At 38.1% G+C, this 27988-nt stretch overlaps 2 protein-coding genes across 3 annotated transcripts; both read right to left on the bottom strand.

The window, feature by feature from the left end:
• Positions 1 to 271: 271 nt before the first annotated feature.
• Positions 272 to 5005, bottom strand: LOC133528347 (uncharacterized). Of its 2 annotated transcripts, none has more exons than XM_061865706.1 (3): positions 4846 to 5005; positions 2270 to 2530; positions 272 to 525 (listed from the first exon to the last, which is right to left on the bottom strand). In XM_061865706.1, the coding sequence occupies exons 2-3, from the start codon at positions 2516 to 2518 to the stop codon at positions 346 to 348; spliced, it is 429 nt and encodes a 142-aa protein (XP_061721690.1). In that variant the 5' UTR covers positions 2519 to 2530; positions 4846 to 5005; the 3' UTR covers positions 272 to 345. The 2 variants fall into 2 exon arrangements, with proteins under 2 accessions (XP_061721690.1, XP_061721691.1); XM_061865707.1 differs by lacking the exon at positions 4846 to 5005 and adding an exon at positions 3307 to 3845.
• A 1426-nt stretch (positions 5006 to 6431) lies between these two features.
• LOC133528344 (phenoloxidase-activating factor 3-like) lies at positions 6432 to 25270 on the bottom strand. Its single transcript, XM_061865700.1, has 7 exons — positions 24683 to 25270; positions 21677 to 21846; positions 16326 to 16797; positions 13207 to 13397; positions 12319 to 12424; positions 11258 to 11435; positions 6432 to 10869 (listed from the first exon to the last, which is right to left on the bottom strand). Exons 1-7 carry the CDS (start codon positions 24738 to 24740, stop codon positions 10629 to 10631), a joined length of 1416 nt encoding a protein of 471 aa, XP_061721684.1. The 5' UTR covers positions 24741 to 25270; the 3' UTR covers positions 6432 to 10628.
• Positions 25271 to 27988: the final 2718 nt, after the last annotated feature.

Below are 27988 nucleotides of genomic sequence, written 5' to 3'. Positions count from 1 at the left end.
TGACTTAGAACCTTTAGGTTCTAACCTAAACTTAAACAATTATTAACCTCAGACGGCGCCAATGCTGAAAATCTGGGTGGTTCTAGTGGAGCAGGATAGAAGGCACAGGCAGGTTATCTGTCAAAGTGAGAAAATACCTATTTGATGTGAGTGGTATCATCTCACTTTACCTACGCAACTGTCCCTGGCTCTGACAGAACTGTAACGCAAGTTCCAAGTTTCAAATGGACGCTGGATAGGAAAATGTTATGATGAAAAGTAAAAGGCACAATTTTAAAACGTTATTCGGCAACTACTTATAGGTATAATTCGAAAACAAAATAAGGAAAATATTTTATCCAAACATTATCTGCGCCGCGCGCATTTAGGTATTGGCTTGAACTCGGCAGCCAAGTCCCCGAACAGCTTCAGCCCCAATAAGAAGTAAACACTGGCCTTGAAAAGAGACCAGTAGTAGGGGTCGTCCTGGATTTTCTTCCAAGTGGCCCAGAATAATTTGTACGTGTCACTGAGCTGGCCGAAGACCTGCAACAAAATTTTCCAGTGAGCTATTATTCCAGGTATGGTTACTTAGCAAGTTTTTCCCCTTAAGAGAATTTCCAATTTTTCTAAAGGACATAGACATTATAGTTGCATTTATGGTGCCTGTGATGAGTGGCTGCAGACTTGTAGAGCATATAGGTATGCTACCAATATTATATCGTCATAAAATTCTGCTTCAGGTAGTACAACTCGCAGAGCCAAGGTACTCACAGACTTTGTGCTTCGAGACTGTACAATGAGGGTGCAACACAAAGAGGATGAAAATAATAGGCGACTGCAATAAAAGTTTATGCTCAGACGTTGACATCATACGGCTTCTTAGTAATCCTAGCGAAGTAAGTAGGTTCAAACATATGTATCTTTTTCTAAAGAACGAACCTCAGTGAACCTTACGATGATAAACGAAAAGTCACCTTATTGAGCCTTGCACTTGTTTGTTGGGCACGACGATTAAAATCTTTCCTATGGAAGTCGGTTAAAAAATGTATTTTTAAACACTGTTTCTTCTAGTGTCAATAAATGTATTCGTGGAAAACAAAGAAATTAAATCCCACGTCATATATATCATACCTACGTCACAATAGGTACTTGGTCAGCCATGATCATTTATTTAAATGTGAAGAGCTCTAGCAATTACAATAAATCATTTTACATTAATAGTGCAACAACAAGTTTATACGTGGGAATAAAGGAGCACACCTTGCCCGAAGTGCCTTAAACCGGTCTGCTTGCACGCCTAGGCGCAAGTCATCAGATGATCATGTTTATAAAGATGAATTTATAACAGATGCGAATAATTAGAGAAAGTACACATAAAGTTGTTAAAGTATTGGTGTTTTCACCCTGTTCCTATACCAAACTACTCGAACTAATCCTCAGAGCCAGAAGAGACCGTGCAAAAGTGTTTAGAGTCCACAGCAATCTGGGTCCTCCATACAAACGTAGTTACGCTCTCATTTTAATACCACTAGCTAGATTGCTCTGAAACTTTGTACTTAAAATAGTATAAGGTTATCTATGCCTGTAATTAGTTTATGTAGCTTCAGAGGGTCTACCGCAAACCACGTTCGACGCGTTGCCTCCCTGTCACACTTACGTACAAATGTAGAAGTGCGACAGAGAGTCAACATGTCGAACGTGGTTCGCGGTAGGCCCTCAGATACCATAGTTAAAACATATAGCGAATTTAATTTTTTCGTACTCAACTTGTTTTTGTTCTATTTCGTTTGTTTTATAAGCTGAAACTTGTGTAAACTAATTACAAGTATAAATATATATACCTCATGTCATTGTATGTGTCAAGTTTCATCACAATCCAACTCGTAGTTTTAAAATGAGAACGAAACTCCGTTTGTATGGGAAGGTGAAATTCGGCCAAGTTTGATTTCGTTATTCAAGTAGGCATATTACAATGCGCGCCTATATATATATATATATCTATCGCGCACTATCCTCTTCTAGTATCACCTAAACATTCGCGCTGAGAAGATTGAGAACGGAACAGTAAAAAGTGCCGAACAAGGCCACCACCCAGAAAAGCGGCGGTACATTTAGACGATGGGCGACGAGTATTACGCGCAAACTTGATATTTTGAAGCCACAAGCCAACACCTTGTTATGTGTGTGGTAGAAAAAGCAGGAACTGTGGTCTTGAGCTATCTTTTACACTTTACTTCAATTATTATAACAGGAATATTAAACTTAAAGAACAAAGATAAAGCATTACCGAAGTATCGCGCGCTCTGTACAAGCAGACCTCCTTGCCTTCCTTAGCAGCTTTCTCGTCAGTGCATCCTGGCAGGCCACAGGACTGCTCTCTCATCCCTGAACCTCCTGCGCGGGTGGAGCTCGACTGAGCCCTCGCTGCTGTTTCGTTTCGGCAGTCTGGGAGACCGCAGGGCCCTTTGAATCTACTATCGCCTTGGCTCTTGTCGCTCACAGTCGAGCGGCAGCCGGGCAGCCCACAGCTGGCCATTGCATGTTCCGTCTGTTAATATCAGTACTTTTGATATGGGTACAACTATTGGGTTAACTGAACGTGTTTAGAGGGAGCAAATGCTTTGAAAATCATACGAGTATCTATGCAAAGTTAGTGCAAGAAAGTCAGTAGGTAAGTAGTATATTTTATCGGATACGACCTCATAGAAGTGAAATGTAAAAATGTGCATTTTAATTTTTTATTTAGGTAATGTTTTTGTATGTAATTATATTTATAAGTTATCCGACATACAATATCATATCGGACGATGCGAAAAAGCTTTGTTAATGTTCACCGTTGTTAATAGGGGATATTACGAAAAACTCTGCGTAGGGGTCGCCACTAGCACATACTAAGGGCCTACCGCGAAACACGAAAAACAAAATTTCGTAACGAAACTTCGATTTTCGAGTTTCGCGGTAGGCCTCAATCTCATCAATGTCATAGTGAAAACTCCAAAACTGTTTAATTTAGGCATAGTATATATGTCGGCGGCTGATCTTAAGATCAGGCAGATCGTTGTGTTCATGTGTAATGTTTTGACGGTAGTCACAATAAACCAATTAGATAGGTAGGATAGGTTCGTTAGGTTGCTTCAGATGTCGGCTCCAGCGGGGCTCCGTCGACTCGGGGAACGAGTCAAAATTTCGACGTTTGACGATATGCCTAGGAATTTCACGATCTGGCTGATCTTACGATCGGCCACCAACATATATAAGTTACATATATGCTATTGCTGCTCTCTTACAAACTCGAAGAAATTAGTTCTCCCACAAAGTACTTACCACAAAAGCTTTTTCTTGAGCCTCAAAATCTCGAATATTTAAGACTCCGGCTAAGTCTTAGCCTTCTCAATACTATTGTGGTTGGAATTTACTAAAGTAAATTTGTAAAAGGTAGAACAGATATCGAGAACGCGCGTCTTTCCTGAATAAATTTCCACTTTTCACTTGAAATTTAATTTCGCGCGTTCTCGAAAGTGATCAAAATAAATTTACATTGTGATTGTTCACTCAAGATTGTAATATTTAAACGCAGTAATTTTAAACGATAATTGTAGACCTTATTATTGATAAACCATGACAGACTAATTGACTATTGACAATGACAGTAATACTTGACCTTTCTCTTCTTTTCAAGTTTGAGTGCTGATAAAATTATCAGGAGCAAAGAGGCGAGTTTAACACGTAATAAATATAATAAAGTAGGTATACAATGAATATCTTATTGAAATTTTGGTACTACTTCGAAACATCGGGCATTCGCTAAAACTAATTTAAACCGCCATTGTACATTGACTTATATCTAAGGACGGGCCTTATGGGCAATAAGAATGGGGCCAGAACAGCGGTGTCACGCACACGACTTCGAGCCAATCGTGTAGTCTTACGCCACAACGCGATTGGTTGATGAGTTCGCGACACGGGCGCGATTTGTCGCAACTATTGCGTTAGATTGCACGATTGGTTGGAAACCGTGAGTGACACCACTGAACTGGCACCATTCTTAGTGCCCATAAGGCCCGTCCTTAGATATATGTCAATGTTACCATTGAATCGATTCTAAAGCGCAACATGGTGCTGCAGGAAAAGGAGGCACATTCAGATTGTGTAAATATGATAAAGGGCGCTAAGCAGTTAAGCACGAAGAATTTCAAAGGTACATTGACCCGCCGTTTCGTATCTCTGTCGCACGCGCATAGTTATATTGGTTTCCCGCTCGCAGTGGCATTAACCGCTGGCACATGGGCGGGGCAGCAATATAATTACGCACGTGCGATAGAGAAAGGAACATGTGAGTCTATGTACGAAATTATTCATGCTCAATGTGCATATTTTAGCGACCATATATTCATATAATATGGTCACTAAAATAATGGGGTCAGCCCGTCAAAGTTTTTTGCAGATGGCGCCAGTATAGGTTTTACCTGTAAATCCTACTAATAGTGTCAAATTGTTGGTTTTTTAGCCCTTAGTCATGGATAAAGCAAAGCGTATCGGTATTTAACAGATTTCTAATCGTCCATGTATGTCGTAATTTTTTTTTTGTGTACACTAGAAAAACACACCGTTAATCACACTAGAGTCAGACCAAGAAAAGTAGGCAAGGACTTTGGCAGTCCAGACAGTGCAAGTGTTATTTTAAACGTCATTCTATGAAATTATGACGTTTACTTAACACTTGCCCAAGCTATCTTGGTCTGACCTTAATAGTGCTACGAGACAGTTGCTCTTAATTCGCTGAATGCAGGGTTGATCCTCCTCACCTGTGTAACTATTACTTTTAATGCCGTATAATGCAAGATTTCTTAGGTTTAAACATACCTGTACTAAATTATTTAATTCAGATTCGTTGGATGGAAAGACCAATTAAATATACAACATTTAGGAACGACAGATACCTAGATGCAAATTATTTTACCTACATATAAAACAATTCTTATGAAATGACGAACATGTCGGAAGCTATTAAATGAATCACAGCCACCTAGATTGGTTGGCGGTTTGTCCTGTTTTGTGAAAAAGATACGTCATTTATGTTATTGATCCTGAAATCTACGTAGGCTATACCTACCGTAGGTATTTGACCCATATCACCTATATACAGATTCCATTTCAGTGACCAAACTCATTATACTTTATTTACGACAACACAATGCGGAATTAAATACTTAAACCATAAAACTTTAAATACAAGAATAAGTATATATTAGACTTAGACTAAGCCCCAAATTAAATTAATCAATACATAACGTCTCCCGGATAATTTTACCGTAGATGCTGACGGCATTTTCCCGCTGTAATACCGCAATAGGTATTTATGGTTTACTTAAAGTTGAACAAGGAAACAAAAGAGTAAAGTGAGTATATAGGAAGAGGAGCTGCCAGCTCTACGGTCGATAGTAGGTACACTAGGTACCCAGCCAAGATGCCAATCGTTTACGTCATAGCGAACAAAACGCTAATGTTTCTATGACACGAATATAGAAGTGTTGGAGATTACCATTTTGATCGCTACGGGACAGACGATCGGCAACTTGGCTAGGCTTTCTGATATCATTTTACTGAATTCAAAGAATATAATGATATAGCAAAACTGAGCTCCTTGAATAGGGTATCTATGGGTAAATGCGTTCGGACCCCACGGGGCAAGGGTCTCTAAGACAAACAATATGAACAGAGTCAAGAGACCTCACCCTCTAGGACTTCACTCGGTTTAATCTTGAAGCTTAAAGGATCATCGATCATCGGATTTTTGTTAATCTTTTTGAATTTAATCGAGTATGATTTTGTCTGCTTTAAAACAGCACAAGCGAGGTTTAAATCTTATGGCTCCTCTACACGATGGCCCAGCAGCGCTGGACCAGTGAGATGGCACGCACTACATATATGTATACAAATACAAATACGTTTATTTCGTTACTTTTTACAGCGGTTCATAGATACAAAGGTTAGGTAGGTAAGTAGTCCATCTTAGGTACAAATATATATAATATTTATCTTAGGTATATAATGGGCCGCGTGTATACGATGGTCCATCATTAGAGATAACAGTAAAGTAGCCTTTCAGTAACTTACCCCACTGTCAAAAACCTTACACTCCAAAAAATATAAAGACATTTCCATTATGGACATTCTATTCTACACTCCATAATTTCCATGAGTGATATATGTTCGTGTGCGTCAAAATGAGGATGTGCTAATTTTTATTTCAATGTGCGTGTGTATCTTCGTATTTCGGCACAGATCTGTTTTGCAGCATATGTTACTTCCTCACCTCCCCGCAAAATTGTATATTGTATCTATGCAAATACTCCAGCTGTTGTATGTTCTAAGGTTTGAACCCGCGATTGATGAATGCCACAAACATATTTGTATGACAGGTTAAGGTAAAAAAAAAAGGATAACTTTAATTTAATAATATGATAATCATTATTGTTTATTCAAATATATATTATAATAATAGTGCTTACCCACTTAAATAAAATACGATAACACATATTCATTACAGACTAGTTAATTCGGCACACAAACACTTCTATCATAAAATAATTTAAAATAGGGTGAAATCACCAAAAGATGACCAGTTAAGCGACTACCCCTACATTAGTTTTTTTTTTTGATATGTCGTAACTTATTTTTAACAACTTTAATTTTTTAATATGATTCAGCATATAATCTAGATCAGAATTAATTATTCCAAATTCTCATATTGTAATTCAGTATTTTTATAAAAAATATTCTATGATGAAATAGGGCAAAATGCCTAGAAGATGAACACAGTGCCCTATCTCTGAACGTTTTGACCCCTGAAAAGATGAACCAGTATAAAATCAAAACCAAGTACCCTAATATTGAACGACAAGATGCCAATAGATGAACAAGTATAGATAGAGTGTAACTTTTCCCCTTTTGTTAAATTCTGAGTAATTATAATCGGTAGCGAAAAAAATGGTGTATAAAATCGCAGTTTAAATTATTTGTGCCAGAGAGAGAGAGCTACCGATTAAAGATATAAAATTAACTATTTTTGCTATTAAACTTGTTCAGTGTTGAAACAGCTACCCAAAACATGAAAGAACAAATTACTTGGTTCAAGTTTTGGACGCGGTATCGAAGAAATGAATTATCAAAATTAACTAGTAAATTATCATAGTTCATCTTTTCGGGATAAGATTTTTAGTTGAACAGCCCATACTAAAATAAACCTTGAAATAACTGGGTTAAATAAAAGAAAGCTTTGTTCATCTTTTAGTCAAAAAATCAAGGCCTAGCCAGCTATCCATTTAAAACATAAATTATGCGTCTACCTTTTCTATTAGATTTTATACAAGCATTTGAAAAAACAAGCCCTTGCCCAAAAGTTGACCGCCGGTCATCTATAGGCTTAAGCATACAATATTGGAACCATAACTTGAACTGCAAATATTTTAAATAAAATAAGATAAAATATGCAATACTTACTTGATGACGAAAACGTCAGAGGAATTAGACTAGAATCTTTTCTGTGTCAAATCATGTAAGTAAATGCATAATAGGGTTGATTCCAATTTTTTGAAACGCTTGTATTACGTTCTATATTAACTAAAAGTTGCCTAAAATTCAACTTTTATACTAAAAACGGCTTTAAATATGTTAAATTAACAAAATATATTTTGACAGATGCTTTCGCGCCCAAAACGCTCTTTGAAAATTGTGTGACGTCACAGTTTACGGTTTGACACATAACCACATACACACGTAGAAGATACGAACTGTCTACTGACATTTGTCATTTGTTGTTTATCGCCTAACTGTCAACAGTGTCAATCCGAGAGTTGTGACGTCATCAGAATCTTCAAAGACGTTTCGAGTGTGGTCACGTGACGTGTGCCAAAAGATATTTTAAATTCAATATTTACAAAAATATGATTATTACAGGTCCCCTAAAAGTAGTTTAACATGTTCTTATAATCCAAAAGAATTTATTAGGATACAATTCTGCCCTAAGACTTGTAGATGGAAACAACCCTATTCAATTTTATACGCAATTATAAGCTTATACGAGTATGTACTTTGAAGCGCTAATCTTATTAAGATCTCCATATAAATGTGCATTTTACGACCGCTCTCAGCCACACGCACAGCACAATTGTCTGGGAGCAAGAGAGAAATGTTAGCTTCGGCAAAGTATTGCCGCGTTATGAAAAAATACCCTCAGGTGCGCAAAATAATTCACGATTTAATTATATCGATTTTAAGGCCAAATGTTCATCTTTTGGGGGCCGGTCATCTTTTGGTGCCACTACCCTATATCTGGCACAACGAAGTGAGCATTAATAATATGACACGCTCTTTGGTTCTAAATATAATATTATCTTAGATATTTTTGCATACTTCGTTGTGCAATATATACTCTGGCACAGTATTTTCCTTGCGGTGAGGTAAAAATTTGTAAGCATTTTATCTCGAAACCCTCGTAACGGTCAAAATTGAAATCTTTTTATCTTTTTTAGCGGTAGGACAGTACGCGGCGCGCAGTTATCGAGCTATCGTGAACTTGAAATGAATTTGCTTGAAAATGGAGATTAGGTAGTTCCCGATTAGCCGGATTCTTGTTCCGCCGGATTCTTGTTTCGCCGGATTCTTGTTAGGCCGGATTCTTGTTTCGCCGGATTCTTGTTTCGTCGGATTCTTGTTTCGTTTGAAATATTAATATGCAATAAAATCAGTCAGGTAAAGTAAACTTGTTGTTATATTTTATTATTGTATGAATTATACAATAACTACAATGAAGTACCTAGAATTCGGTTCGATTCATATTTTCAAGGAAATAGAGTATTTTTATTTAACAGATACAGGTAAAGCCACGATGTTTCCATAGTTTTGTTTCATTTTCTGTAACTGAAAAATTCCGGTGAAACAATGATCCGATGAAACAAGAATCCGGCGAATCGGGTATTAATCAAAATAGAGACATAGGTTCTCGAAACATGTCGCGCGAGTTTCTAAAAATAAGTGAGTTAAGCCTTAAAATTAACTTAATGCTAGTATGTCTCACCACAGTTTAAATTTGATCCTTTCATTCAGTTTTTAGGCTAAATTTTGTCTCGATTTATTTATTTATTTCCCATAAAGGTAATGTGCATTAGATCAAATGCAACAACACGACAACTTAAGTTTTTATGTCGCGTTAGGGTAGGTATAACCGAAACCTTATACCTATGTATTTACCAAGCTTAAATACCTTAAACTAATTCGTTATTTACAAACGGCACATATATAATTATGAGATTTATGAGTATTAAATTTTAACACACTAATAACTCTAAAAAGGTAAGCGTGTAGGTATATTGACCAATATAATATTGTCATCGTTTGAATGAAGACAGTCCTCTTGAAAGAGTCAGTTCCTTTAACTTAATAAGATTTAAGTTTTCATGGCTTAAATGAAGCTATAAGGGATTTCTGACAAATCACATGATTTTCGATTATAAATACTGTGGCATTTGATCGATCAATTGAAATTGTTAAAATTGTTTCACTTAATCAACAATATACCTAAACAATCCGCACTCAGACGAGGCGAGGTACACGCTACATACACCAGAGATCCGTGCGACTTCCAGCTGAAAATCAACGCCGTATATTAGATCATGTCATTAATGAAGACGAGTGCCTTGACTCGTAATGACATGTTATTAAAAGTTAGATTTGACAAATCTGCGCGTCATCGTGAATGACACGAACTATATTATCCAGTATCCAGTCCATATGCTACCAAACTCTGGTGTCTGCCCTAATGGTGGCCATATACCATTCTTCCTATCGTCCAATCGGCGTGACGCTGCAGAATTGATCCAATCTGCAGTTTGTCTATATATACACCACATACGATCATTTTCCAATCAGCAGCGACGTTTAGTTGAAGCCATGGCGTCACCGCGGTGACAGACGACGATGTTTTAGCCGTTTTGGGCAATTTACTCGTATAAATTAACCAAAAAAAGCACTTCGCGGTATCGGGCTGTATTTCATTTCATATCATATCATATCATTTATTCCATTGATGATTAGTTAATGATCATTTGTACATTTTGGTCTTATATATGGTCAAGTAGGTACATGATACCCTCACATGCGACATGTTGTGAGTCCGCGCGCACGACGATGTCTATCACCCACAAAAATCATGACCTGGCTGATCTGATGACTGCCGACCGCCATACATGGTCCAATCAGCATGATCAAGCCAAAAATATCGAAATTCGATTGTGCCGTCAAGTATAACTGTCATTCCAATCTACTCCCACACACTGTCAGTTCTAACTGATCTAATCGGTAGCGTCATGCCGATGACGACAAGAAGGATGGTGTAAGGCCACCATAACTCCACATTGTTTATACCCGTAAGACACTAGAGTCAGACCAAGCTAAGTTGGCAGCAATTTGGATAGCCAAGATGGTGCAAGTGTTAAGTAAAAGTCATAATTTCAGAGAAGTTTGTCTGGGCTATCAAGATCGCTGCCAACTTATCTTGGTCTGATTCTATCCCTCTCTGCACATAACAGAGCCTTACTCGACCTACTACCCCCCGGTGTAGGAGGCCCCTTGGAATAACCCCTACATCAAGGTCGCATATTGTCCAGTATCCAGTCCATATAGTGCCCCACTCTGGTGTAAACTCCAGGAAAGCCTCCGACCCCACAACGTTTAGAGCCGTAAGATACTATCCCTCGCTGCACGTAGCGAAGCCCTACTCGACCAACGACCCCTGGATGTAGGAGCGGGCCTCCGGAATCGCCTCCACAGGAGTCCTTGTCTGGGACGCCGCCAGCGCACATCTGACGGTTGTAGATGCGAGGGGAACTAAAAAAAAAATGAACTTTGTATTCCAAGAAATTAAAATGTACTCTCTATATTGCTCTGAAACGTTTTAAAGTAATTTGCGGCTTGAACCAAGACACAAATAACGATATTTGAATTTTCGAAATCGATTAAAAGTTCAAGCTCCAGTCAAGAATCCAATAAAAGAAGAAAAGTTATGGTACTGCGCGGACCCCATGGTCCCCAAGTGAGCCGGGACAATGTTATGAGGAGCGTTAAAGAACCAGTCAAGAAGCTCGAAAATGCCGAGCTTTGTTTTCGATACTCGCAGGTCCCGGTCGCTGTTGCTTCTGCCTGCTTACTTAACTTTAAGAGGTACCTACGCTGACACTTTCGTCAATTAAATGACTTGCTGAGATTTGGTACTAACCCGTTGTAAGCATCCTGGCATTCCGCATTGGAGACGACCGGCAGCGCCACACTGAGCAGTACGGGTGACTGCAGCCCGTCCTCTGTAGCGCCCCAACCCGTCACCACCACGTGCCGCCCCACCATGCTGTCCGCTTGCAGCTCTGGCGTGGATGGTAGACATACTGGTTTCATGTTATCTGAAACACGAACAAAATATATACTTTTTAAAGTTATTCTCAACATCATGGGCGTCGCCAAGGGGGCAGGGCCTAGAGACCAAAATTTTTAACTATATGTTTGACGACCCGTCTGGCCTAGTGAGTAGTGCCTATGAAGTCGATGGTCCTGGGTTCGAATCCCGGTAAGGGCATTTATTTGTGTGATGAGCACAGATATTTGTTCCGGAGTCATAGATGTTCTATGTATTTAAGTATTTGTATATTATATGTATGCCCCTCCCTCTCCCCTTGGCCATTTGCAGACGTCCATAGACTACGGTGTCCACTTACCATTAGGTGAGCCGTGTGCTTGCTTGCCACAGGCGATGTATAAAAAATTATACGACTACGTGGAGCAGGCGGCTATTTCTATCCACATAGATATTAATCAGCAACTGCTTAATTACCTAAAGCCACAGTCGCGCTGGATGCGTGAGAAAACTTATCCCGTACCTATTGTGTAAAGTACTGTATTATAATTGACGAGTTTTTACGAGTTCGAAGTAGTTCTAAATGGTGAGCAAGGTAAACTAGGGAATCTAGTTTTTCCTTATAGTAAGTTGAGTGCAAGATTGTTACATGTTTAGACAATACTTAGGTAAGTCGCGTGCGAGGAACCAGACAAACTTTTTGCTAAGAGTTATGCCATCTGTAGTCTGTACACACACGTCAAGAGCCTCTCGCTAAAATCTGACCCAATCGGAGAAGGGCGAGACGAGTCTCGGGATCTCTCGACGAGTGTTCGTGGGAGACGCCAGTAGATACTTGCGAGAGACAGATAACGACGAGAACGAGCATTGTCCATGTAGGTAGCGATAATTATAGTAACCCTGCAAGCCACACTATCAAAAGGTGTACTAACCTTGAGTAAAATCCGCCGGCTCCGAGAGCCGGAGAAGCGCGATGTCATCAAACAAGTTCTGCGGACTGTAGCCGGGGTGTGGGATAATGGTATCGACAGTCACGTTCTGAAATATAACACAATTTTATTTTACTGTTCCTATAGGTAACACACAAATATATGAGAGAAATTTTTCATTTATCCAGACAGATGGACCAAGTGGATGCCAGAAGAAGGACGCGGACGCGGCAGGCTCAGCCGAAGATGGCGGGACAACCTAGACACCTTTCTCAGAAACTGGCCGGAAGAGGTACTAAATTGGGAGTTGTGGAAGACCCAAGAGAGCGGCCGTTGCCCAGCAGTGGGACACCATAATAGGCAAGTAAAAAAGTTTATTTACATTTAGTTATAATACATATTACATGCCCAGTTATGTTATATACATTATAAAATATATACTCGCGGTCCGGATCAGTTCTGGTGTCATATTTTCCTAGCACGACTCCTGAAAGTTTCAAACGCTCGCCCACAAACGATACGCAGGGCGCCGCGAAAGCGGACGGCCGCTTCCCCATACAAACATAATCCCCATTTTTCTCTATGGATATTGACATTATGGAAAATATATTTACATAATTAATCATAGCTTTGCCCCTACGTTTGACTTATTACTTTTTTTATTATTGTAAAAATTAGGAGCGAAAAACAGATTTCATACAAATTTTTAAATGCTCCTATCTCTTATAAAAAAAAAAACAAGCGTTGGGGCATAGCTGTGGTTGATATATAACAAATTGTGTCAAAATATTTTCTATAATGTGAATATACAGAGAGGAAAATCAAGATTACGTTTGTATGAAAAGGCGATTTCGCACGGATCCTCCACTTAAAACTAAAAACAATGCTTACCCGTGTACTAGGAGCGCACATCCTCTCCCCCTCGTCCCACTCGCAGTCCGGGTCAGTTCTGGTGTCGTACTCTCCAAGCACGACTCCTGACAATTTCAAACGCTCGCCTAGGAAGGACACGCAGTGCGCTGCTGTTAATACATAGCGCTCGTGGATGAGGGTACCTCCGCAGCTTAGCTTGGTGCCTCGTGCTGGAATATTGCAAGCTTTAGTTAAAATGCGTCCAGATGTAGAGTACCTACTGTATCTATCCGCCGCTAGCGCTATATCGTAACGTCTCATTGTCTAGGAAGCTAGCCTTTTTAGTTCAAAATTAAAAGAGGACATGGGCAAGAGAGAAGCGTACAGGCATGATTTAATTTAAGCACATGCCCATATATGAATAGTAGTATAAAACAATAAGACTTATTTTGGATGTTTGCTGAATAATGATAACACAAGTATTCATTACTTCACAGCATTATTTAAAGTAAACGATGGAAATAATTCCAATACCTATCCTGATGATCTTTCTCTTTAACATCATTAAAGCCATGAAATCATCATATTACAAAGAACCAACACAATTATTACGACCAATCAATATTTATTAAAGACAACCTTGGCTTTTTATTCAAGTATCAATTTAAAATCGATGACATAAGGCACTTTATTTAAGTGGGTACGACTATTTTAAACTATTATGATTGCTTACGTATAATATATCCTACGCAAAACCGCCTGTGATGCGCGACTTGCATAAATATGTAATTAAGTTCAAGTCTCTAGTTCTATTTGGCTTCGAAGAACTTAAACGGGGCTTATGTAGTTAATTATTGTGTTTTTATAACATTTATGTTACAGTGGCGGATTAACCGAACAGCAGAAAAAGCATATGCTAAGGGCCCCGCGCCTAAGGGGGGCCCCGCGCTCCGACCCTGACCATGCGATTTCGGCACGCGGAACCGGCCAAGTAGAACTCGTACTCCGCGGATCCTGTACCACCACATTTTATTTACAATGTATTTTTTTTTGTAACTCAGTAACAATATTGATCAATTATTATTATTTGTTATTATCCTGTCTATTTTTCTTTACAACGATTCCAAATTTAAAGATTTTTTTAGGCTTACGCAAAGACCTAGAGCAGAGTTTAGCATAATACCGAAGGTGCAGAGTGTTGGGGAAGGTGCAAACTTTTGTGCATGGCTAAGCTGCAGGAAACAGCAGAGCTCTGAAACGAACAAAAGAAGATACTGTGTTTAAAAACATATTAGTGAAAAGCAAGGAAGGATGATTTATTTACTAATTATTATTTCAAATAACAAATTGCACCTTACAGCTAATGCCTAATGATGATCAGCTTTGAGCCCGTAGTAGGCCAAAGGACGCGCTCCTCTACGGCTGGCCGGGCCCAAAATATGCCGAGTTGCTGCAAAGCAGTGATACATATGATCTAATTGTCAAAATGTTATAAAAAGAAAACAGCGGGGCCCCTATGCAGGGCTTTGCATTCGCATAAGCCGGATGTAAAGCCCTACATAGGGTCCGATACCCAAAGCATCCCAGCAAGTCGCACTTTCGAGCAAGAACTAAGGCCGAGCAGCAGGCGAGCCGAGATCAATTCCAAACTCTGTTCTCCTACAATTCAGTCTTTGCATGGTGGCGCGCCTTGATTGAACGCTCCGGGCCTCCACCCTTATACGGAGCTCGGCCTACGGCCTCGTTCACACTCTGGCATTGATTTCATTCTAGACTCTGCTTTCCTGCAGCTTGGCCTTCGGTTTCGCACGGGAACGCTACGAAATCGGGTGGTCCGATCGGTCCGGATATTCAGCTCGTGGGGCTCAGCCTTCGGGCTTGTTTTTTGGCTCACTTAGCCATTAGTTCCCACTTCTTAGGTCCGACTCACTTTTCACCTATTTTTACAAGCTTTTATTAAACTTAATAATCTTGATGTTGTTAAACAGTATCCCTACATGCTTTAACTTGTAATACTTGCAAGTTGTTTTCAAAACCTGCAAACCATCTGCAAACTATTTTTTTGACCATTTGTCAAAATTTGGCAAAATCGACCTAATCTGATGATGAAAACCGAAGGTAAGGAGGAAACCTATATAAAAGAAAGGAACTGTGATAAAATAACACAACTTCATTAAGATTAGGCTCTTTTAAAATGTATTAGTAAAAAAATAAAAAGATCGAAATTCCTCCCTACATTTTTTTTTCTTTCGGAGCGATTATTTCCGAAAATAATAACTTTATTTAAAAAAAGGTTTTTGGAGACCATTATTCGTTTCGAAAGAGCTTATCCAACCATACGCCACACTACAGGGTCAAAGCAAAAAAATATCAAAGTAAAAACATTTTGTACGAGAGGTATCCTAATTTTTTTTATAGTTTTTATTTTACCCGTTCTGTCGCAAGGCATGATTTATGTATCCATGCCAAATTACAGCTATCTAGCACTAAAGATCACGGAGTAAACCCTCGGACAGACGGACATGGTGAAACTGCTTATATAAGAGTTTCTAGGTGACTACGAAACCCTAAAAAATACACTGCATAACATGTTAAAAACTAATAGAGAACGAGTGAACAAAAATTAAGACATCGTAAAAATGTTGTGATGGTACTGAATCCTCGGGGTGCGAATCCGACTCGCACTTAATCATTTTTTTTTCAAACTAGGGGGGCCCCGCGAGCTATTGTGCTAAGGGCCCCGCGCCTCCTTAATCCGCCCCTGATGTTATGATAAACTCATGCCGGTATTGACCATAACAGTAAATATTGATGCATAGGGGACATGTGCGTGTGCCGCCGTCACATGCTGAGTGGTACCTCTTTGAGACAACTAATTACAAAAGTATGTCACATATTTAATCTGTTAATTTTAAAATTGTATGTTGTTTTAAATAAATTCTTTACATTTTTTTATTTAATTTTTATGTTCCTATACAAAATGTGAATTATTGCCTAATCCGGAATTTCCCGCGTTTTTTTTTTCATAAAATCTACAGTAACAAAATTATCGTACAACCTATTAATAAATAGGTAGTGGAAACCCGATGCAAATTTGTTAGTTTATTTTTTTAATTGTGACAAATTGGAATATTCAATACGTAGACATATGTATTTACCTGAATTGTAAGAGATGAGCACCATCCACGGCATTTCAAACAGTCTCGTTCTATTGCCTCCCCAAATCTTATCATCTTCGATAACTCCGCAATCCGTCGGCAACAGCCTAAAGTTCCTGTGATTTCTCACATCAACCGCTTCTTCTTTTCCATTCTTGTAATTCGTTCTATCATTATCAGTGTTCCATGATGGTCTTCCAGTAGGTGTATCAGTGTTCCATGATGGTCTTCCAGTAGGTGTATCAGTGTTCCAGGATGGTCTTCTAGTAGGTGTGTTAGTGTTCCAGAATGGTCTTCTAGTAGGTGTGTCAGTGTTCCAGGATGGTCTTCTAGTACTAGACGTAGTAAATTCAGAACCCCAGTTTTGTGAGGAGTCGTCCCAGTTGTTGTCGAAGGGGACGCCTAGCCCGTGGGGTACTGTGAAGAGGGGGGTTGGTAGTTCCGTCGTCTGCGATTCTGATTGACAACATACCTGTGGACCAGAAGACCAGAAGCATTTGGATGAATGTTACAATTTATTTAGTTACTTCAAATCAAACCTGTTGTCATAACCTGATCAACTGACACATGTTATGTAAGTAAGTAAATAATAATATAGTTTGAATATAGTTTACATTGGACTAAGGATCTTTTATGTATTTGTACAATTCTTACAATTCCATTTTTAGGGTTCCGTAGCCAAATGGCAAAAAACGGAACCCTTATAGATTCGTCATGTCCGTCTGTCTATCCGATTATGTCACAGCCACTTTTTTCCGAAACTATAAGAGCTATACTGTTCAAACTTAGTAAGTGGATGTATTCTATGAACCGCATTAAGATGTTCACACAAAAATAGAAAAAAAAAACAATAAATTTTTGGGGTTCCCCATACTTAGAACTGAAACTCAAAAAATCTTTTTTCATCAAACCCATACGTGTAGGGTATCTATGGATAGGTCTTCAAAAATGATATTGAGGTTTTTAATATCATTTTTTTCTAAAATGAATAGTTTGCGCGAGTGACACTTCCAAAGTGGTAAAATGTGTGATGTGTGTACCCCCCCCCCCCCCCCCCCCGTAACTTCTAAAATAACAGAATGAAAAAACTAAAAAAAATATATGATATACATTGTCATGCAAACTTCCACCGAAAATTGGTTTGAACGAGATCTAGTAAGTAGATTTTTTTTTAATACGTCATAAAATTTAAAAAAAATATTTTTTTTTCATCAAACCCATACTTGTGGGGTATCTATGGATAGGTCTTCAAAAATGATATTGAGGTTTCTAATATCATTTTTTTCTACACTGAATAGTTTGCGCGAGAAAAACTTCCAAAGTGAAAAAATGTGTCCCCCCCCCCCCTGTAACTTCCAAAGTGGTAAAATGTGTGTCCAAAGTGGTAAAATGTTGAACAAGATCTAGTAAGTAGATTTTTTTTTAATACGTCATAAATAGTACGGAACCCTTCATGCGCGAGTCCGACTCGCACTTGGCCGCTTTTTTTAATACATTTCCTTGGATTGGTTCAAGGGTTGATATCAATATACATAGGCACTACCAACCATAAATACTTAGAAAAGCAGTAAGTATATTCTTTTTTCGATAATTTTTGATCTTGAGCGCGATGATATGAAAAAGTAAACTGTCAGTTAAGTAGATATGACATGATATGTCTGACATGACTTTATGTGAAGTGGGTGTAATTTGTTTAGAACGTACTTAGTGATTGTATCCTAGTGAGTATTGTATTCTTTGGATTATTATGCTCTTTGGGAGAAGTTAGGAAACGTTTATTTATGAATCTTCATTGATGAACATTGAACATATACATCGGAATCCCATAATAAAAACCAGGTTAGTCATACAATTAGAACTACTAAAATAACAACCATACGTTTCGTGAATAAAATTATATGACATTATATGACCTTTGACCGGCGAGGTTACAATGTCTTAATTAACCAATAAATTTGCCTCGTATTTAAATCGAGTAAACAACACAAATATCTACGTGCAAAACTAGCCTCGCAATGTGTCCCCGTGTATGAATTTTAAAGACTACCTACAATGAACAGAGGAGCCAAAGATATTTGTGCTCTATGGTGAGAACCATACGTTTCATATTCGTACATGAATGCATTGAGGAAAATAGCTATAGGTATTACGATGGCATTTGTAACAGTATAATTTTATACTTAGCCTCTTGTGATGTTAGCTATTCATTATTTAAATGCATTTATTTAACTAACGACAACAACCGGCTATTTTATTGTCATCTGTCTATTAGTCATGATATTCACTTGATGAAGTTGTAGGTATATACTGAGCATTGTATTGTATTCTTACACAAATCAGTTGTGAAAGGTACAGTCAGCGTCAAATACTTTTTAGCAACCAAAGTAGCCACTTTGACTGCTACAAAGTATTTGACGCTGACTGTACATAATTTTCACTTCTCATGCTCATAAAATTGCTTAATATGCTCTAAAACATAAAGTAAAATCATTTATTACGACCCTTATTAACTTAGTAATACCGGCCCGAGTACGATTTTCTTTAGTCTTGAACAAATACGGTAAAATATCCGAAAATATTGGATTTTTTTGTAAATTTTCCACGAAATATGAAGGGAAAAGGAGAGTGTATAACTCAGGAATAAATGTCAATATTGGTCCTCGACTCTTCACTGCGCTCAGACCAATACATTGCCTCGGATAAAAATGGATCGCTTTATGCCCTTGTTGTACAATGTAGAACATTTAATTGTAAACCAATCCCTCTTGAAAAATGAGGGGAAGCTTATTGATGCCTTCCCCAAAAGAATGCAAGGCCACTTTATTAATGAATTCCTTCCATAATGTGTCCATGTCATTTTGCAACTTGCTGTACAATACGCTGGTGATGATGATAATGATAATGATCAGTATTTTTTGTGGCACTCATAGTGTCATTTCCCTAGACACATTACTTACACATTCGATATAAGCAGGTAAGTACCAAATGGGTATTATATTATAATAACCTTTCATGACTTGAAATAATAATAGATTCTGTCACAATGGAGCAAAATGAAATGTTTACTCTGAGCTCGTACATTGAACTCTGAACGAAGTGAAGAATTCTATATTTATTTATTATATTCATATTCATTTATATCATCATAGGTTAAGCATACATTAGAGCAATAAATAGTAATTTAACAATGACACATTAGGTAGGAGTAAGGAATAAAAATCAGTAAAAATAAGAAATAAAATAAAATATCAATATCATTCATTCCTGTCAAAACTTCATTGCATTGTTACGGAATAATAGGCGTTCTGGATTATTATAAAGGAATCCCGAGAGTTGGGAGGCAACTAATATATTAATACATCACAGAAAGCTGCGCCCGCAAAAAAAAAAATCGTTGCTGAATGCTGCCACTGGATGAGCGCCATCTTCCACTGTATACACATCCCCCTTATTCATAAACGTGTACTAAAGTTACGATACCGCTGATCATCGTTTGTCCCTTTCCGTCATACCAATACGTCGGAAAGGGACATACGATGATCAGCGGTATCGTAATTTTAGTACACGTTTATGAATAAGGGGGTATATCTACAGTGAACCAATATCCATAACCAAGCTTTGACTTAAGAGGAAAGGGGACGACCGCTTCTCGATACAAACGTAGTCCTCTTTTTGCTCTCTGGATATTAACATTACAGAAAATATTTTTACATAATTTGACGTATATTAACCATAGCTATGCCCCTTCGTTTTTTTTGGTTCCGTACCTCACAAGGCAAAAACGGAACTCTTATAGGATCACTTTGTTGTCCGTCTGTCTGTCAAGACCCTTTATCTTCGATTCAATATTAAAATTCTTTAATGTTTTATATAAATATATTGAGACTTGGCCATCGCACTAAATAATTGAATTTACATGTGTTTTCAGGCGATTGAATTTACACGTGTTTTCAGGCGATGGCCAAGTCTCAATATATTTATATAAAACATTAAAGAATTTTAATATTGATATGCGTCACTATAAGATGCTGTTAATTATTACGTAACAACTTAATGCTTCGAGTACGGAGATTCCAGACACAATTGATTTTCAATTGTTATGGACCACGATCGTGGTCTTAGAGACTGGACGTATTAAGACAGAAAGTCGCTTAAGTAGAGACTGAATAAATTAATAACCGACTTGGTATTACATGGATCTCACAACTTTTTACCGCAGAACAACTGAGTTGCGAGACTTGGTTTTTTTGACAAGTATTGTTTTGATGGGATCTCATTTCTTTTTGTATTTTGTAGACAGTTCTACTTTTTTCCTTTTCGGTACCTTCTACTTATTGTATATAATTATGTATATCTACCAGCAACGAATTTTCTTAAAGCCCTCTCTCTGACTTATGAACTTTTTTTCATGACGGGAATACCCATTTTTTGCTCGATTTGGCAGGGGCACTACCATGCGCCTATATTTATATGGGACTAGCTTAAACCCGCGGCTTCGCACGCAATAATAATAACTGCCGTAAAACATAAATAAAACATCGTTACGAATAAAGCCAATATTGAAAAATTTAACTGAAGACTTGGCTGTATGGGCTTAATTTTCTTTGCGGTCTTTTCTAGATTTTTTAGTTTTTCCTTGATTCATACACCAAACACTACTTATATTCCAAATTTGAAGCTTCTAGGTCTGCTAGAAGTGCCTTAGAATTTTGATGATCGGTGAGTCAGTGAGTGACAAAATTAAGAAATTTTACCCGTTATAATTCTTAAAATACTGGTTCAAATTGAATGAAATTTGAAATATACCGTGTCTTTACAATGCCTGCATGGTTACTGAAAATTTCAGTCTTCTAGTTAGTTTTATCCACAACGAAGTTACAGGGGGTCGAAAATGGTCTGAATTGCTTCGAGAAAAGGATGGTACGGCCGTGATGCTTTTTTGCTCGACTTGGTGGGGGTGACGATGACTGCCGTGCCCCCAGATAATAAAATTATATCCTTTTTTCTTGTTTACCGAATGGAAATTGAAACGAACTGATAGTTGCAACCTTTCATGACATAGTATATTTTTAAAATTTTCGTAAAGGTCGACTACTATATCGTCTTCATGTCTGCCGTCGAGACTCCGTACTCGAATGCTGACGATGACGACGAATTAGGAAACTCTAACAGGAGAATAACGATTAAAGTACGATTAGCTTATCCGTGTCAAGCACATAAGCGTCTGCAGCTTCCTCCTAATGTGCGCCGGCATAAGGGTCTCGCACCTCTTAATTTCTGCGAGAAGTGGCAGCTAGTGTGACGTTGCGAATTAGGAAACTAATAGGAGAGGGACTAATAAAGTTACTTACGATTGGCTTATCCGTGTCAAAGCCGCACATAAGCGTCTGCAGCTTCCTCCTAATGTGCGCCGGCATGGGGGTCCCGCAACTCTTGATCTCTGCGAGAAGGGGCCGGCAGTCATCGAGGAGTCTGCACATGCCTGGTCTGCCTTCAGCTTGGCATTTGTCGCCGACGAATCCTGGAAACGGAAAGATAAAAAAGTAGTTCTTCGCGTTGGGAAACACGATTCATTTCAGTTGATGCGATGTTTCTGCCTTTGAAGAAGCTACTCCAATTAAACTGCTTTGTATAAAGTTCACTGGTACGAGAGGGGCCACAGGATCAGTTGGGGTTAGAATACCTAATATGAGTACAATTGCACAGAGTGTAGTGTTGTTAAAAGACTAGTCTTGAAGACTTTGAAACCTTAAAGACTCGCAAACCTTGAAGGTTCAAGCTTTGAACACTTAAGCGTTGAAGGTTTGAGCTCAAAAACGGTTCAGAACCTTAACGACTCAAGCTTTTTACGAGCTCTTAAGAGTAAGTTTTTAAGACTCGGGCCTCATAGAGAACTCGGGCCTATTGAAAGTTGAAAGCTCAAGCCCCCCAAACCTCGAAGGCCTGAGTCGAGCGTTAAGAGCTGAAACAATAATCGTTCGTTTCTGCGTGTTTTTTATAGAATATTATGAACTAACTACGTTGCCACTTTGTAGTCATGTCTGAGTATAGTGATTAACAGATCACAAAAAGTCACTCATAAAATTCATCTGCAGTCGAAATAAATCTTTAACTTTACGTTTAGAGGTATTATTTATCCACTCTAATTGATATTTTACAGACAAAAATGCGATAGTCCAATTTTTTTTTTTTTTTCCCCCTATTTCACAAAAAATTATATAACATTTTTAAATTCTAATGACCTCAGGATTACGCTGTTACGCAGGGTTCCTCACGGGCACATTGTATAACTATCAAATATGGCATAGATTGATCTAATTTGTTAGAAGCTTTTAAGACTTAAATGCTCCAAACCTTATAGACTTAAACCTTCAAAACTTAGGAGGCTTTAAAGCTTGAGGCCTAAAGACTCGAGGTTTCTGTGATCGTAAGCAGCAACGCGAACTTATTAATTTGAGGCTTATACGGTCGAGGCTTTAAGGTTCAAGGCTACTAGACTCAGCAGTCGCGACTCGGGTCTTGTAGTTTATGCCTCGAACCTTTAATTCACAACACTAACAGAGTGATAAAACAACAGTGTTTTTGTAACTTGACGTGACGTGCCTAGATTCAAGGCTATAATGAATAGGCGATTCTGATGAATTCACATGAAGTGAGACTAGAGGGTCATCGGTCGATTTGTAAAAAAAGCACTTAACTCTGACTATGATTACATTAAACATATGTAAAAAGTGGCATCTGATCTTTATCTCTGACCGCGGCACAATTAAGGAAGATTAGCACGTAATTAATGTTATGGGTATAACTGTATGATGACGACGTAAATGGATATCGAGGGTTTTTTTGCATAAATTTCCCCAAAATCAGTATCTTCCTTGTTACCCAACAAGGAAGATACTGAACAACAATTACCCAGTATAATTTTAGTATACGTTATTATAGCTAGTATAATAGTCGAGGGATGGAAGGGCGGTGGTGCGACTTGCAATCCAAAGATCGTTGGTTCAAGCCCCGGCTCGTACGAATGAGTTTTTCGGAACTTATGTTGTACGAAATATCATTTCATATCTACCAGTCGCTTTTCGGTGAAGGAAAACATCGTGAGGAAACCAGACTAATCCCAACAAGGCCTAGTTTACCCTCTAGGTTGGAAGGACAGATGGCAGTCACTTTCGTAAAAATACCTACGCCAGTTCTTGGGAATAGTTGCCAAGCGGACCCCAGGCTCCCATGGGCCGTGGCAAAAATGACGAGACAACGCGAGGAAGATGTTATAGTCGAGGGATCTGATGAGCAAAATATTAAGCACATGTATATTTTCAAAGGAATTCAGATAGAAGGTAATAGTTTTTTTGTCAAAAATTACATTTTTGATAAGTATAAGCTTTTATCGCATTTTTCTTTCAACAGGCAACTATTAGGTAGTCATCGAGACAATTACAAGAATTTTTTTTATCACAGAGTGCCCAGGTCTACCTCCTGCGCAAAGATATAAAACGTAAGGATAAGGAGAACTAATGTAGTTACATATTTTGTAAGCCCACTATTTATTGACAAATAATAAATAATCAATCAATAAACGAAAATGTGCTCAAACGCCATTTACGCACCAATGAACTGGCCCACTTCGTAGTGTTCGTAAGGGCCGGTCCTTATGAAGTAATAAATAATTCAATACTCCTGTGTCCGTCATCCGTCATCAGACCAGCTCGATGGTACCATAATATTGCATGTTGTGACAATGTACGTTGTGACTTACATATTTATGAGAAGTTTAAGCTCAATCGAACAATGGGAAATTAGCTGGCAAGATTTGACCCAAACAAACAAATAAATAATAACAAAAAGGGTAAGCTAAATAAAAGCTTGTAAAAACCCGCGCGATTGCCATATCGTCTGTCGCAAATTTCATGTAGCGCTCCATATCTATTAGGTATTTCTTTCTGGTTTCGTAGTTTACGCCCCCTGCTAAGTTAGAAGGCTCAATAAATTCAATAGTGGTACATTTGCATTGTGTAGACCTACATTTTCAAAATAGATGATGCGATATGAAAAATTCATAATGTTGTGAAACCTTTTAAACAGATCTGATCTGAGAGTAGGTCAACCGCTAATTTTATTGAACGTTTTAATAGTTTTAATACCCACATATTTAAAAGTCAATTATTTTTAAAGACAGGTAGAAGAAAGCCTCACTGCAGCCTTTCATTTTCAATAAGTAAACTATGTCACAAGGACATCGTTTAGCGAAAAGGATGCATCCTCAAGATTTGTCGAAAGTTTAAATTTTTGTGGGTTGTATGCTTTTCCCTGAATGACGGCTTTGTCGCACAATTCACCAAATCGCGGGTACTTACTGGTTTCCACCCTCAGGAGCAACAAAAACACAGACGTCACAAACAACCACTGGGACATTTTGTTTTCGTCTCGCTCTAATTAATAGTCCGCATCTCTCGACGAAAACAAAACACTATCGCGTAGCGAAACGCGTTCCGCCGCCGACAACGTGTGACTAAAGTCTATAGTTAATTACGAGTTTAATTAACTTTTAGGTTATATTTTGAGATAACGCGTTGTTTGACACGACCAGCTGTATTCCGGTTATTTTATTTAGCTCGTGTGATCTCGTTGGGAACGGTGGTCGTGGCTTGTTGACGGTTGTTATCATACTGGACGGGCAGGTGATCGCGCGTGAATCAGCATCTAATGGACTTGTTAGGAGACTTGTTTGTAGATCAGTTTCCGATTTAATTGGCGTTGGAGCAGGGGTTTTTGGGGTGATGACAATGTTTACGAGATATGTGAAAATACATTTAGTATATCCCATGCATCATCAGTATTGACATCACTGATAACTTATTTTTTAAAGTAAATATTAGTAAATAAAAAATACTTTAGTTAGCTTGAGCATAACTAATTTAGTATGCCTGGTATTTCTATTACCAGAACTCGTAAATCTAGCTACCTTATAGAATATGTAGTAGGTACTAGTTTATTACCTAGGCAGTGCCGATCCCTAAGAAGTTAATTAATGAATGTTAGCTTCGCACGTCACTATGCGCGCTACCCATTAGCTATGGCTTAATGTCATGGAAAACTCATAAATGCAGTAAACACGGTAAATTAGAAGAATGTAGTAATTGTGTAATATCTACAACCTCGTTCTTTAGTTCGATCTACCTGTCTTAAACCGAAAAAAAGGCCTGTATTTTGCGCCGGCACAGACGAACTGCAACCCGACTGCACCCGTCCGTATCGTCCCCGAGATTAGGGTGGTCCAACTTTGTGTGGAGAAAAAAAAGTATAATAAATGTTATTTCTACACGGCTCCCTTTATTCTGTTATGAAATAGTAATGCCAAATTTGAACTTATTTGCTAATGATTAGGGGTCGCTAGGAAGCGCTAGTGGCCTAGCGGTAAGAACGTGCGACTTGCAATCTGAGGTCAACCCCGGCTCGTACCAATGAGTTTTTCGGAAATGATGTACGAAATATCATTTGATATTTACCAGTCGCTTTTCGGTGAAGGAAAACATCGTGAGGAAACCGGACTAATTCCAACAAGGCCTAGTTTACCCTCTGGGTTGGAAGGTCAGATGGCAGTCGCTTTCGTAAAAACTAGTGCCTACGCCAAATCTTGGGATTAGTTGTCAAGCGGACCCCAGGCTCCCATGAGCCATGGGAAAATGCCGGGACAACTTGAGGAAGAAGAAGATTAGGAGTCGCTATGATTTTGTGATTTTTAATAATATCATGCAAACAAGAAAAAAAAACTAACACAAAAGTTAAATTTTCGTCCGGCATATTTTTACATACTTATAACCAATAAATAAAACATATAAAGCGCCATTAAAACACAATTAGATTAATTTTAAACATAGCTATGCCCACTCGTTTGATTTTTTCTTTTCTTTTATTATCGATTATTATAAAAGTTAGGAGCGAAAAATAAATTCCATACGAATTTTAAAATTTAAAAAAAAATACCTACAATTTTTTTTAAATTTATAGTTTTCAAGTGTTTTGCTGTATTTGTAGTGTAAGATTTTTTTTTATAACACGACGTGGCAAGCAAGCATACGGCCCGCCTGATGGTAAGCAGTCACCGTAGCCTATGGACGCCTGCAGCTCAAGATAATATTACTTGCCAAATTTCATAGTTCAATGGTCAACGGGATGAACCATATAAATTTTGATTCTAGGGACTATAGACTTCCCTTGCGTGCCCGAGAGAGATACAGGGTCTTGACATTCATATGGACGGACGGACGGACGGACGGACGGAGGGGCAACAAAGTGATCTTATAGGGGTTCCGTTTTTTTCCTTTTGAGGTACGGAACCCTTAAAATCGAAAAAAAAACAAACGAGCGGGTATAGCCGTGATTGATATAGGTACAGTCAGCATCAAAAGTAGCAAATCAAACAACGCGTCATAAATATTCTGTAACAGCTTAAGAAAAAGTAATGGTTCTATATGTAGATCAGCTAAAACTGTAAAAGATACACTTTTGAACGTGAATTTAAGAGATTTATTTCATCAAGAATATCAGATACTTATGGCGCGTTGTTTCATCCGCTACTTTTGGTGCTGACTGTACATCAAATTGTGTCAAAATATTTTCAATGAAGTTGATATCCAGAGAGGAAAATGGGGACTACGTTTGTATGAAAATGCAGTTTCGGGGCGGTGGTCCACTTTAGTCTTAAAGGAAAATAATACATTATTAACCTTCTACTAAGTAAGTACTCGTAGTCAAAGTCCATATTTTGATAATATGATTTACTATAGATTACACGGAATCAATATTTTGTTCATGTTGAATCCTGAGAGAGCGAAGCGAAAGATATCGTACCTAATACAAAGGAAATTTGAGCGAAGCGAAGAATCAGGGCTACCGTTTTTGTGCTCACCAGTTGGCGCAACTGTAGATGTAGGTCTAGAAAAACCATATCTCAAAATTCTTCTCTGCTTATTTATATAATATCAATACGTTCTAATATACACAAATGTTTTTTAACAAATAAAATTTTGCATTAATTTTAGTGTGATTTTGCACTTTTTTATAACCACTAACATTTATTGAACTATATCTATTGTTTAACAAGATTCATCAAAGATGGACAAAGATTTACCACAATTATGAACAAGGAGTGAAAATTCGCGATATTAAAAGCTGTAACCCCCAAAGTTTGTATGCATTTGACATTTTGAAAGACCTCCGTCTACACTAGCGCCCCTATCCGCGAAATGTATCCCTGATTCATATGCAATCCCACCGAAATTGAAATATTTTTTCAACCCCGGGATATAATCTATTTTACATTTCTGGAACGAGTAAAATATTCGTAACACAAAAATAACACAACGAATACCGGTGTATGTAATTTATTTATTTTATTTACCTTTTAATTGTATGAATTTAGTTTCCTTTCCGTCCAGTGTCTGATTGAGGTGTTCTGTGGAGGTTTTAGTGGACAGTCAGCAAGAGTAGTAAAATTAAATAAAATCACGCAATTTATGGAGCTCTGAGATTTAGACACGCGGTAGCGTGTCAGGCCAAGTTCAAAAAAAGAGAACTGGCGACGCAGAGGCCGTGTGTTATGTACACGAACCGGTTATTAAGATACAAACATCAAAAAAACTGGATTTTTCTCTGTGACT

The sequence above is a fragment of the Cydia pomonella genome, chromosome 19 (genome assembly GCF_033807575.1).
Source record: "Cydia pomonella isolate Wapato2018A chromosome 19, ilCydPomo1, whole genome shotgun sequence".
NCBI lineage: Eukaryota > Metazoa > Arthropoda > Insecta > Lepidoptera > Tortricidae > Cydia > Cydia pomonella.
Note: the sequence above shows the minus strand (reverse complement) of the source record. Positions and strands in the feature narration are given on the sequence as shown.